Consider the following 13,810-nt stretch of genomic DNA (forward strand, 5'->3'; position numbering starts at 1 on the left):
AGAATAAAGTTTTTAATTTCGAAAATCGTCCTGCTTATCTACTGCACGATGTGATCAAATGGAAACTCAGATATGTTGAATAAATAAGCTGCCAGCAGGTTCATGATCACTTGCTTGCACGACTGTGCTCCTCATTATCAAGTTAGTTTTGTCTTTTTATCTGAGGAGAGAATTACAGAAAATGAAGTTGTTGATCCTGTTTTTAAGTCCTATAGTTATTGTGATAGCGGATCTGCAGCAACATCGACCATATAACAATATGGGAAGAACTTCAAGGGAGGAATGGCCAATGGAAGATTTTGTCTCTGCTCTTTTTGGTACGTAAATTGACACGGGAAATGATTTTCAACCAAATAAAATTTAAGTATATACTAATTGTTTTCAGCTTTACAATTGATATATATATATATGTATATATGTTTATTCTTGTTTTTTTTTGTTGTTGTGTTTTTAATTTATCTTTCTTTTTCCTGATTGATGAAATTTCACTCGTAAACTGTTTGATATTACGAGTGAAATGCTTCTTCTTCCTTCACGTTTAAATCCACGGCTTCCTTTCTTCTTCTCTTCTTCCTTCATGTTTGCAACACTATCTCCTTCTCCTCCTATTTTTAGCCGTTAAAGCTTCTTCAAAGTTCAAATATTTAAATTTCGATCTGTTGCAAACGTGAATCGTTTTGAGTGATAGTATATCAAAAAACTTGAAATATTAAGAGCAGCTCATATATAAAATTTAAAATTGCTTAGAGGAGATTTTGAGCTGGTTGAGATTGGAAAACTTCATCAGTCATTATATTAAAGCTTCTTCAAAGCTCGATTTTAAAATTAGAGTGCTGCAAACGTGAATATTGAATAATATATCAATAAAATCGAAAACACTGAAAGAGACTAATATTTAAAATTTGAAATTGTTTAAAGGAGATTTTGAGTTGGTCGGGATTGAACAAACTCAACCTACAATATAAAAATTTTGTATAAATAATGTATATGAATGTATAAATACATTTCTAATACATAGTTATGCATTATATTATATAATTTATATGATATAAATATTCTCATAAATGGCTACACAACAATTGTCAAGTAAGGAGAAGCAATAGCTACACCAACAAAAGTAATCGGAAGAAAAATCACTCAAAACAGGGCTACTGTTTGGGACCTAAAACGGGATGTGTCTGACCTGTAAATCCGATCTCCACTGTTCAAATCAAACACTAAAATGTTAGAAACACTCGGTAAAAATTTCAGCCCGATCCAACGGATAATGAATCGGCAAACGCAATTCGAAGGTTGCTGATCGGAGAGGCAAAACTATTGCGAAAACACCCTTTTCTTCTCTCTTCTCTCTTCTCTCTTGATTAAAGCTCTCTCAAAAACTTCTCTTATGTACCTAATGTCTCTCAAAGATACTACCAGCGAACAATCGAATAATTCTCTCAAATCATTTTATTTATAGAGTGATAATTTTTCCTACAACCAAAACCAACTCCAAATAGGATTATAATTCCAAACCTTTTTCAAATAGGATTGGAAATCAAATGAAGAAATTATTTCAATCCTTTTATAAATAGGATTAGGCCATGGGTCTTTGGCTGAACATGGCCATAGTCCAACAATAATCGCTATCTTACAAACAATATATTTTAACTTGAATGATAAGAATTTCAATAATGAATTTGGTTTGGGTTCATCTCTAATTAAAAATCTATTTATTATTTCTAGAATTTTTTTTAAAAAAATTACTAACTTATTGTTATTAAACATATTACCAATTCAATATATTTATTTGATAACACAAAAATTCACTATTTATTTTTAAAAATTATAGTTATACATGTTCATTATGATTATCCGAAAAAATCCTATCTACTCTTGTCACTTAAGTTTTTTCTAAGCATATATAAAGGGGAGAGGTGTTGAAAGCACACTAGAATGACTGCAGCTGGCAGACATGGGCTCAGTGGGTACGTCGGCGTGCAGCGTGGGGTTATAATGAAAAGAAAAAATTAAAACTGTAAATGGTCAAGAGACGAGATCATTTGCTCCTTAGCTACATATGTTCTTTGTTCCCTGATACATATCAGTTAATCTGAAGATTGTTTATCTAGTGGGTTGAGTGAATTATTTTTGGTAATTATAGGGATAACTATTTTATTGGACCGCGCTATAAAATAATAACCGCTAAATGTATATATTATTAAATTAAGTTGTTATAAACTAACTAACTTGACAATTTTATAAAGAAAGAAGAACAAGAGAATATAAAGAAAGTATTAATATAGAGAGAGTAGTATAAATTTTCTTCTTTTTTGTGTGTATTCTTACATTGCAAGTGATGGCTTATTTATAGCCAAAAAAAGATGAAGTAAAATACCACTTAAATTAAACAAATATTTCAAGTGGACAATCCACACAAATAATTCAACTGGACAATCCACAAATATTTCAAGTGGACAATCCATTAGTCCATTTGTTCTTTAACACTCTCCCTTGGATGTTCACGAGAAATGTGTCTTAAATTTTTTTCTTTACAAGAAACATTATACATAGTTATTCTGAACATCCATGGATGTTGTGCCTCGTTAAAACCTTACTAGGAAAAACCCAGTGAAAAAAAACCTAGTGAAGAAAAAAAGAGTACACACATCTGGTAATACGCCTTGAGTCCTGCCTCATTAAAAACCTTATCAGGAAAATCCGGTGGGATAAAACCTTGACTAAGGAAAAAAGAGTACAGCGCGTATTTTGCTCCTCTGATGAAAACATCACTTAACATCTCGAAGACGACGCATTCCAATTTTGTATCTCATTTTCTCAAAGGTTGAAGTTGGCAATGCCTTGATAAACATATCTGCTAAATTGTCACTTGAACGAATTTGTTGGACATCTATTTCACCCTTCTTTTGAAGATCATGAGTGAAAAAGAATTTTGGTGAAATATGTTTTGTTCTGTCTCCTTTGATGTATCCTCCCTTCAGTTGAGCTATACATGCAACATTGTCTTCATACAATATTGTTGGAGCATCTTTTGTTAAAGAAAGGCCACATGTTTCTTGAATGTGTTGAGTTATTGATCTTAACCAAACACATTCTCGACTTGCTTCATGAATGACTATTATCTCTGCATGATTTGAGGAAGTGGCAACCATATTTTGCTTTGTTGAACGCCATGATATAGTTGTACCACCACATGTAAATAAATAGCTTGTCTGCAATCGACCTTTATGAGGATCAGATAAATATCCCGCATCTGCGTAACCGATCAATTGTGACGTGGAATCATTTTAGTAAAACAATCTCATATCAATGGTACCTCGAAGGTATCTGAATAAATGCTTAATTCCATTCTAGTGTCTTCGTGTTGGAGAAGAACTAAATCTTGCTAACAAGTTTACTGAGAAAGCTATATCTAGTCTAGAATTGTTTGCAAGATACATTAATACACCAATTGCACTAAGATATGGTATTTCAGCCCCAACAAGCTCTTCATCATTTTCATAAGGTCGAAATGGATCTTTATTAATATCAAGAGATCTCGCAACCATTGGGGTACTCAATGGATGTGCTTTATTTATATAAAACCTCTTTAAAATATTTTCAGTATATGTTGATTGATGGACAAATATCCCATTTGTAAAATGTTCAATTTGTAGACCAAGACAAAATTTTGTCTTTCCAAGGTCTTTCATTTCAAATTTCTTTTTCAGATATTTTACTGCATTTGAAAGTTCTTCCGGAGTTCCAATAATATTCAAATCATCAACATATACTACTATTATGACAAATTCATATCCAGACCTTCTCATAAAGACACAAGGACAAATTGGATCATTTTTATATCCTTCTTTTAGCAAATATTCGCTAAGACGGTTGTACCATATTCGCCCTGATTGTTTTAACCCGTACAGGGATTTCTGAAGCTTTATTGAACAATTGTCTCGAGAATCCTTGTATGCTTCAGGCACTTTGAATCCTTTGGAAATTTTCATAAAAATATCGTGGTCCAATGAGCCATATAAATAGCAGTGACCACGTCCATTAAGTGCATTTCAAGCTTTTCATGAACTGCCAAATTCATTACATATCTGAAGGTAATTGCATCCACTACAGGGAAATATGTTTTCATATAGTCAATACCAGGTCTTTGCGAAAAATCTTGTGCTACAAGTCGTGCTTTATATCTTACGACTTCACCATTTTCATTTCGTTTATGCATAAAAATCCATTTGTACCCTACTGGTTTGATACCTTTAGGTGTTCGGATTATTGATCTAAAAACTTCACGTTTTTCAAGTAAAGTTAACTCTACTTGAATTGCATCCTTCCATTTTGGCCAATCATTTTTCTGTCTGCATTCATCGACAGATTTTGGCTCAAGATCCTTATCTTGTTGCATTATTTCAATGGCAACATTATAAGCAAAAATATTATCGACCACAATATCATTTCGATTCGACTATTTTTCTGTCGAGACATAACTTATTGAGATTTCTTCATTCTCATTATTTTTCAGGTACTTGGACATCCTCGGTGGTATTATCATTTATTGTGTCTCTGGGTTCTTCTTGAGCACTTGCCTCCAAATTATGATCATTTTGATCATTTATTCCTTTCCTTTTTTGAGGATTTTTATTTTTGGAAACAATTGGTCTTCCACGTTTTAAGCGTGGCCTAGACTCATTTGCCTGAGCAAGTTGTCCTATCGGGACATCAACTCGAAATTGAGCATTAGCAGTTGGGATATGCGATTTAGTAACCCGTGGAAGGTTAGTAAATGCATCCGACAGTTGATTTGCAATATTCTGCAAATAAATCATCTTTTGAACTTCTTGCTCACATTCATTTGTTCGAGGATCTAAATGAGATAGAGACAGTGAATTCCAATCTATCTCATTTTTCAACTGTTTATGTTCTCCCCCTAATGTTGGGTATACTGATTCATCAAAATGACAATCAACGAATCTTGCCGTAAATAAATCTCTAGTCATAGGTTCCAAATATTTTATAATAGAAGGAGATTCATACCCAACAGATATTCTCAATCTTCTCTGGGAACCCATCTTTGTGTGGAGCGGTGGAGCAATTGGGACATATACCGCACACCCAAATATTCTAAGATGGGATATATTTGGCTCCCTTCCAAACGCCAACTGTAATGGGGAAAATTCATGATAATTTGTTGGCCTTATGCGCACAAGTGCTGCTGCATGCAAAATAGCATGCCCCCCATACTGAAATAGAAAGTTTTGTCCTCATTAACAATGGTCTAGCTATCAATTGGAGGTGTTTAATCAATGATTCTGCTAGACCATACCGCACAGCATAATTATACTCAATTACAGTTTTAAAATCTTGAAACCGTAAGTGCATCCATTCATAACGAGCCCTTGGCAATATCGTTGCCATGAGGTGGTCATACCTCCCTTTTAAGTCTTTCCACAATTCAAGTGGATCTTTCACTGTCAAGTATTCCATTTTCAGGCTTTCATCTAGATGATGACGAAGGAAAATCATAACCTTTGCTTTATCCTGACTTGATGCTGTATTTTCTTCAATTATAGCATCACCAAGACCCTTAGCGGTAAGGTGAATTTCAGCATGAAGTATCCATGACAAATAATTTTTGTCAGAAATATCAAGTGCCACAAATTCCAATTTTTACAAGATGAAAATTAATTTAAAAGTAACAAAGACAACTTAAAAATTAAATTTCTTTAGTAGATATACCTGATATAGAAGTTAATTTTCTGAAAAATTAGAGCTTCGTGCTGATAACGTGTTATAAACTAACTCACTCGACAATTTTATAAAGAAAGAAGAGCAAGAGAATATAAAAAAAGTATTAATATAGAGAGAGTAGTAGAATTTTTTTTCTTTTTTGCGTGTATTCTTACCTTGCAAGTGATGGCTTATTTATAGCCAAAAAAAGATGAAGTAAAATACCACTTAAATTAAACAAATATTTTAAGTGAACAATCCACACAAATAATTCAAGTAGACAATCTACAAATATTTTAAGTGGACAATTCATTAATCCATTTGTTCTTTAACATAAGTATATTTTTAAATCTGGAAAGTTGGGTTATTTTTTTCTTGGTCGAGCGGCGTACTTTAATGGGATGGATACTAAATTGCGCTGAGAGCGCCGTTCTACAACTTTCCAAGCTCGTCGTTCTCGTTATTTGCTTACTCCAACACTCCACTCTTTAAATTGCCCCCAAAAACCTATCTTCATCTGCTCCAAAAAAAAAATCCAAGAAAAAAATGGCTCATTCTTGCATAGCCACAACTTCCTCCATCTCTAAATTCAACTCCCCAATTTTCCCCTCTGATTCTTGCAATTTCCCCCCCATATCCCTACCATTCAAGCATCTTACCATCAGGTACTGAGATGGGTTTGTATTTTTTTCACTTGTATGTGTCGCTAATGTTTAGTATTTCCCTTAAAGTTTTGATTTTTTTGTTTTCTTGGCTAATACCCAGGAAAGTAAAGGCTGTTGGGAAAGTGAAGAATAGGGGAAATAGCACCGTGAAGGCTGTGTATTCTGGAGCTGACTGGGATTTAGCAAAGGCTTCACGTTCAGGAATTTGGTCTATCAGGTTCTTTTTCTGTTTCTTTCCCCCGCCCCACAACTTTATCTGTTAAGGGTCTTGGTTGAATTCCTTGTTTAATCTGATTTTTTCCCTATGTTTCGTTAGAAAGAAGTTGTCTAATTTCAGATTGGGAAGGACACTTTTGGTTCTTATTGTTGGGATTTCTTATTTTTGATGAGTGGATAAGGGGAGTAGGAATCGAAAATCTTGGGATTATGCCCAAATTTGGGTAACCAATTTTATACAGTGTAAAGAAATATGGGTGTTCCTCTCTGTCTCCTATTTGAGATGTTAATTTGACTTATCTGGTAGTACAATATTAGTAGTACAACAAGAAGAGGCCCAGTGTAAATCTGTAATCCCGGGGTCTGGTAGGTTAGTGTGTATGCAGACCTTACCCCTACCTTGGAAAGTAGAGAGTCTTGTTTCGGATAGACCTAGTAAAATATTAGTAGTTGCAGAAGAAAATATTTAAGGGAGCATTGAGAAGTTAGTTTGATTCAAAAACATCACGCAGAAGCACAAAATTGAATAGTGAAATGAATTTTGAATTCTTGAAAGTCATGAAGGTTGCTTGTTAAAAAAAGTACAATAAGATTGTTTAGTGGAATGGTGTCAAACATTTTGTGACACCCCAAAATGGAAAGAGTTCGTATAAATTGAGACGGGGAATACTACTTTTATCTATATTTTCATTTTCTCTCTTCAAAAGAATCTTGTTAGTTATCTAAAAAGTAGATAGAAGGGTGTTTTCTTAGGTCATTTTATGGGATTTTTACAAGGTGTAAACGATCCAGTTTCATGGACTTGTGGAACACATAAGTTGTAAGAATTCATTGTTGATGACTTAGTTGCTTTGTCATCTTATCTGTTATGTCGTGATTTTTTTTTGTTATTGAGTTTTGCAGAGATGATGTGCAAATACCATCATCACCTTATTTTCCTACATATGCCCAAGGTCAAGGACCACCGCCAATGGTACAAGAGCGATTTCAGAGTGTGATCAGCCAGCTCTTTCAATATGTAAGAATTTGTTTTTTTATGGTAGATTTAACATTCATCGCAAAGTCACAATGTACTTACTAAAATTTTAACTCCTGTGTTATTATTATTACTATTATCTTGTAGAGGATCATACGATGTGGTGGAGCAGTTGATGATGATATGGCCAATATCATAGTTGCTCAGCTTCTTTATCTTGATGCTGTTGATCCCACAAAGGTATATTTTCAAGACCACTTGTTTTCATCGGATTGACTTGGTTAAAATATTACAATTTTTAATTTTAAGGAGATTCTGCATAAGGCATTCCTTTGGTAGTGTATATCATCTTTTGTATTTGTGAATATTAATCCATCGCATTTGTTTGCCTAAATATGATCTGTCTACTGCTTAATTGCTTGAGCAACTATTGAATTTCTCGCCTCTTTTCATTATGTAATTTTCAGCATGTCATGTCAATTGACATGCCAGCATAACTTATATGTTTGAACTAGCCTACTGAGGCCTCAGTGCCCCAGTTGTGCATGAACCAAACGAGTGAAGAAAGTTAAGGCCTAGGCGGGAGACGTGTGAAAATTCAACCTTTTCCTCTCTTTCTCTTGGTCTATTCTTACCGACTGATGTAGTCGACAAACCCTATACCATGACTATATGAGACTTGCCTTTTGATCAGCTTCATATTAAATGAATAAAACCTTGTTTTTTATTGAACAAGAAAGAACACACATATGCTGCTATGGTTTAATTTATGCAGCTCTGCTTCTCTTTTGACATATTCTTAAGACTTGCAGGAGCATCCCTTTTCAGTGTAGCTTTTAATTATAAAACTGTTTTCCCGACTTTTTTTAGCTACATCATTCTATTTAAGTTTTACACAGGTTTCTTTTAATTCAACTGAACACCTCTTTAATTTACTACACAGGACATTGTTATGTATGTCAACTCTCCAGGAGGGTCAGTAACAGCAGGTACAACCAAGTGTTTCTGGTCAATCTCATTTTTCTGCTGTTTGCCATTGTTTTTTCAGCTTTTATCGCAGTGTTGAACTGTTGTAATCAGATTTTACTGTCTACTTTAATGCATGGTTTATCAATTGCGATGCACCTATTATTATCTCAGGAATGGCCGTTTTCGATACCATGCGACATATTCGACCTGATGTCTCAACTGTTTGTGTTGGACTCGCTGCAAGGTACTGATTGATTACTTATGTACCTTTGTGTTTCTCTTAGAAGATGATCTTCCATACCTTGTAGCTTGTGATGCATATTTATAATTTATGTGAAAATCACCTTTGCACAACCCATGATAGGACTACATAGCTTTCCAGCGTAGGTTCTTTTATTTGATTAAGTAACTTTCCGATTTCTTTCATTTATTGGCATTTTTGACAGCCTCTCCTTTCATTTAGGCACTTCGCACTCCCCGGTACTTCATACTTCTCTATTTTGGTGCCAAAGTTCGCCAATAAGAGCTGCTTTTTTTCCCCGGAATATAGGGAAAATATTTGAAAATATTGGGATTGGATTTGCAGTTCCTTCTTCTCTTCCTCTCTCCTTAATTCTTCCATTCCTCCTGTTTGTCACCCTTAGCCCCTTTTAAGCCCTGTTCCTATACTGTCCCAGTTCACTTGACCAAATTCCTGGGGTTTTCCTTGCATGGAGAAGTATACAGTGTCAAAGAAATTAATCTAATATAATTTCATTATGTTTGTTTGTATAATGTGTTATTTAGTACTATTTCCATGTTACTGTTACATCGCTTTTATGATCCACCCACCTTTCACGCGGCTATTTCCTTAACCTTCATATAATTAGATGGGTGAGTGGTGGAACAATTCACAAGTTTATTTCAAAAAAGTTTTTGTAAAGTGAGACTTTATATTCAGTTACAGGTTGAATTTATGGAGTTTGTTTTACTTTTAGTATCATAAGGTGATTACGTTAGACTTTTTTTTTTTTTTTCATAGAATAAATAGATTATCTTGCTTAGCTTAATTTATGTTTTGCGGCACTGCAGTATGGGGGCTTTTCTTCTCAGTGCTGGCACTAAAGGTAAATTGAATAGCTGATGTAAGGCTAAAGTATCTATCTTTATCCTATGCTTCTAGTTTTTGCTCTTAACTTTTGATGCTGTTATCACCTTGAAGGAAAGAGATATAGCTTGCCAAATTCAAGGATAATGATTCACCAGCCGCTTGGTGGTGCTCAAGGTGGTCAAACTGATATAGATATACAGGTATCACTCACTCTATGGTATGCCACAGTTTCTATTTCAAATGTTTGTATTTAGTGTGTGTTTAGTATGAAAGGGAAATGTTCTCTAGAAAAATAAGTGGGGTTCTTACTTATTTTCTTGCATCTAGTATTTTATGTAAAAAATTGTTCTCCTTAGAAGTATTTGTATACAATATAGAAAATACAATGGGAGGTGGGAGTGGGAGTGGGGGTAAGGGTGGGATCGTGGGGAATGGGGGGTGCAGGGGTGGGGTGAAGATGAGGTGTGTTTGGGGGAGGGAGATAATCAATGTGAAATGCCACTTGTGGAACTTGTTTCCCCTACTTTCACTAGGGAAGTCATTTTCCATACTGAACACACCCTTGGGAGTCAGTATTGCGATATAGTGGTCTACAAAGTATGTCATCTGATTTAAACATTCCATTCTAGAATCCCTATCCATCCTAAAAAGAGATGCTAGAATCCCGATCTCGACTCTGTTTTTTTTTTTTCCATTTTACATTTTGCTCAATGTGCTGACAGATAAAAAGTACATTTGAACAATGCACTAAAAACATAAGATGGAGGAACAATTTTCAATTTTGTGTTTATTTAGTGAAATACAATACAAGTAGTGGTTTATAAGGTAAAGGATCCAATTCTAAACTAAGCAGGCCAGAATCTCTAACCCTTGAAAGCAAAAATCAGTCCGCACAATGTGCTTATGAAGAAAAGTACCTGTGGACGAACTTGTCCCCAAAAAAATGCATAGAAAGAGTACCTTTCAATGATGCACTTGTAATGGAAACTTGCAAGGAAATCTCCAGTTCTTTGTATATTTAGGGAATGATATAATACAATCATATGATTATCAGCCCCAAACATTGTGGGATTGTTCCCATCCAATCCCATACAAAAGCTAATCTTTTATAACTGTTCATTTAGAGAATGCTTCTAGTTTAGACGATATTCCCCAACTTGTTTGGGGATTGAGGCATAGTAGTTGTTGTATGTAGTTTAGACGATTTTGCTATGACGCAAGTTAATTTTCCAATATTCCAGCTTATGTACATTAGTTAGTCAGAGCTTATAGAATTCTGTTTGTCTTGTGGAACTACTCAAATTGTGGAACTTCTCTTTGATAAGTTAAATTTGAAATAGCTATGTGAAATCATTTCTATTTTTCATGCTAAGAAGCCGAGGCAGACATCAACGCATGCTTTTTGTTGTAGAACTCTAGTATGCTTAGATTGATAAGGATGAGAATACTTAGAGCTAAATCAATGCTGACAATGATGTCCAGGCTAATGAGATGTTGCATCACAAAGCAAATTTGAATGGTTACCTTGCTTACCAGACTGGTCAAAGCCTTGAGAGGATTAACCAGGATACTGATCGTGATTTTTTCATGAGCGCAAAAGAAGCTAAAGAGTATGGGCTAATTGATGGTGTCATCATGAATCCAATGAAAGCCTTTCAACCACTTGCAGCAGCTGCTGAACAATCATAGTTGTATTGCAAGGAAGTTCAATTTTCTCCTATCATTTTGCTCTTCACCCCTTGGATTATTAATACAGTCATGTCTAGAGATTGTAATTGCTTACTGTGTTTTGGGTAGACAATAGTATTTCTGCTGCCAGGAGCAAATGTACGCGAATATTTACTTGTTCATCAGAGTAACAGTTGGGGAAGTGTGTAATGTACCTGCCCAAATCTTATAGACGTTTTCACATAGGTCTTGATATTTGTCTTTAAAAGTAATTCACTACTTCCATCTTTCCTCGTATAACAATTGAATTCATGTCTGATTCTTTTTCCCCTTTTTCTTCATGCTTTGTTTCTTGAAGAGCACAAGATAAATGTTGGCATTGTTTCAAGGGCAATAATGCCAGTTGAAGAAGCAGCATGCATACATCTTGTAAGTTGGTGGTCAAATATCATCTAATGATGACAAATTAAGTTTCACTAGATGTTTCATAAATGTTCAGAGAACTTTGGTGCTCTCCTAGGATAGAACTAAAATGAGGAGAGATGTTATAAGATGGTAAAATAGGCAAAATGCTGCTCTTATTAATGCTTCTTTTAAGGGGAGTGTAAATAAAAAATGCGATAATTAATTCGAGACCGGGAGGGATGCACTTCTCCATTTTGAGCACAAACTTTGTCACTTTCCATCTGTCCCTAATTATTAAAATTTGTTTGTCTGATTATGATTTGATTTTTGAATTCCGTGATCTGAAATTAAATATATGGCGAAATGCCAACTAAAAGAATAAAAACATTTTTATGGTGGGACATAAGTTTAGGATAAAGTTGAATCAAATATTGCAATTGGATGATGTGAAATATGAGGGCATAACAGAGATCCATATTTTGCGGAATGGAACCTAACCCCCATTGTCTCTCCTCTTTCAAGAAATTGTCCCTCTTTTATGAACAATACAAAGCCAATTCCATTTTCTCATGCTTCAATTTCTATATTTATACTCTGTGTAGGGCCCTTCATTTCTCCTTTTATTCAAACATCAAACATACCTAGTCTTTCTTGTCCTTAAGTTTTCATGTCTTCCACCCATTTTCTTGCCTTGGCTCTGGAGGTTCTATGACCCATAAGTCAAACTTAGTTTTAGGGTGTTTGGTAGGAACGAAAATACTTTCCACCAAAAATAAGTGATTTTTTTCTCCATTGTTTTTTATATTTGATAACTAAAAAAAAATATTATTTTAAAAATATTTGTATATAAATCTAAAACAAATATAATATAAGGTGTGGGAGTGGAGTAAAGTAAGGTGATTAGGGGTATGGAGATGAGAGTGGGAAAGAGAGAATCAGCGTCAAATGCTGTTTGTGCACTATTTGTTGACATTTTATTATTTCTATTTTCATTAAAAATGTGGGGTTGGGCAAAAAAATGTCTGCCTATTTAGGAACTAGGCCTTTTAGTCCAGCCTCATTTGGCCCGTTAGCCTCAAAGGCTCAACCCGCGAGCCTTAGAGGCCAGCCCATAGGTCGTGAATTTTAAAAATATTTGTTATTATATATATTTTAAGTAGTGTTTTATTTTGTCAAATTTTCAGCAACTAGGCAATTGAAGTTATCATAATTATGAATCTTTGACCTCTTTTACTTTTGTGTTTATGCCTAATTTTTTGTTTCTCCTTTCTTTTTTATGAAAAAATGATCATATAAGGTATGTTGTTATGATGAATCCTACGAATGTTAATTGTTGTATCTTGCCTATTTAGTTATTTTGTAATTATTCTACTAAAGTGCGTGCAACTCATGGATATGTGAATTTTTAATGTATTGATGTTGTGTTCATCAATATTCGATAGTCTTTCTAAGAAACAATGTTATCCATCTTTTGATTGAATGGTCAACCCGTCCTAACCCATAGCCCGCTTAGAGCTGGATTGGACTATTATTTTATAGGCGTTTTAGTTAAAAGGATCAATCCTTCCTAATTCATTTAACTCGTTAATCCTTTAGGATTGGATTGGATTGGGTCAATCCATTCTGATTATAAGCTCTATGGGGGCTATAATCATATTGGAAGCTAGCTAGCTAGATTATACAATTATGAGGTACAATATTCACGATCCTAAGAAAACAATTACACTCTATTTTAATCTCTAAACTCCATAAATAGAGGGGGAAATAGAGATTAGGTATTCCAACCACCCTCTAAAAAACTCTCTAAAGTCTATTTACAGATGGGTGAATTTGGAGAATTACTATTCATATTCTCTATTTTACTTTTAAAATATTTTAATATTATATATATTATATAACAATCGTAATTAACATATAACAAATCATATAAGACCATTAATTAAGTCTCTAATATTCGTAGTTCTTTTCTAATGTATTACATTAATATAGAATTTTTATTAATTAATTTCCGTAAGAAAAAGAAATAATTTAAGATATAAGTTAGTTTTATTATAATTTATAATTGCATAAAAAAATAACGATCACAAAAATGAAACGTGC

General features: G+C 34.1%; 1 protein-coding gene across 1 annotated transcript; it reads left to right on the forward strand.

The window, feature by feature from the left end:
• Positions 1–6,095: 6,095 nt before the first annotated feature.
• LOC129886085 (ATP-dependent Clp protease proteolytic subunit 5, chloroplastic) lies at positions 6,096–11,624 on the forward strand. Its single transcript, XM_055960615.1, has 9 exons — positions 6,096–6,386; positions 6,487–6,603; positions 7,506–7,620; positions 7,726–7,818; positions 8,522–8,567; positions 8,719–8,791; positions 9,619–9,653; positions 9,749–9,837; positions 11,120–11,624. Exons 1-9 carry the CDS (start codon positions 6,268–6,270, stop codon positions 11,324–11,326), a joined length of 894 nt encoding a protein of 297 aa, XP_055816590.1. The 5' UTR covers positions 6,096–6,267; the 3' UTR covers positions 11,327–11,624.
• The last annotated feature ends 2,186 nt before the right edge of the window (positions 11,625–13,810 follow it).

The sequence above is a fragment of the Solanum dulcamara genome, chromosome 4, assembly GCF_947179165.1.
Source record: "Solanum dulcamara chromosome 4, daSolDulc1.2, whole genome shotgun sequence".
Classification (NCBI taxonomy): Eukaryota; Viridiplantae; Streptophyta; class Magnoliopsida; order Solanales; family Solanaceae; genus Solanum; species Solanum dulcamara.

What these genes read in the sequence shown, in the direction of transcription:
- LOC129886085 (XM_055960615.1), top strand. Translation starts at nt 6,268, where the DNA reads ATGGCTCATTCTTGCATAGCCACAACTTCCTCCATCTCTAAATTCAAC. An exon ending in TCAGCCAGCTCTTTCAATAT is followed by an intron (nt 7,621 to 7,725) that starts GTAAGAATTTGT and finishes ATTATCTTGTAG; the next exon opens with AGGATCATACGATGTGGTGG. An exon ending in ATGCTGTTGATCCCACAAAG is followed by an intron (nt 7,819 to 8,521) that starts GTATATTTTCAA and finishes TTTACTACACAG; the next exon opens with GACATTGTTATGTATGTCAA.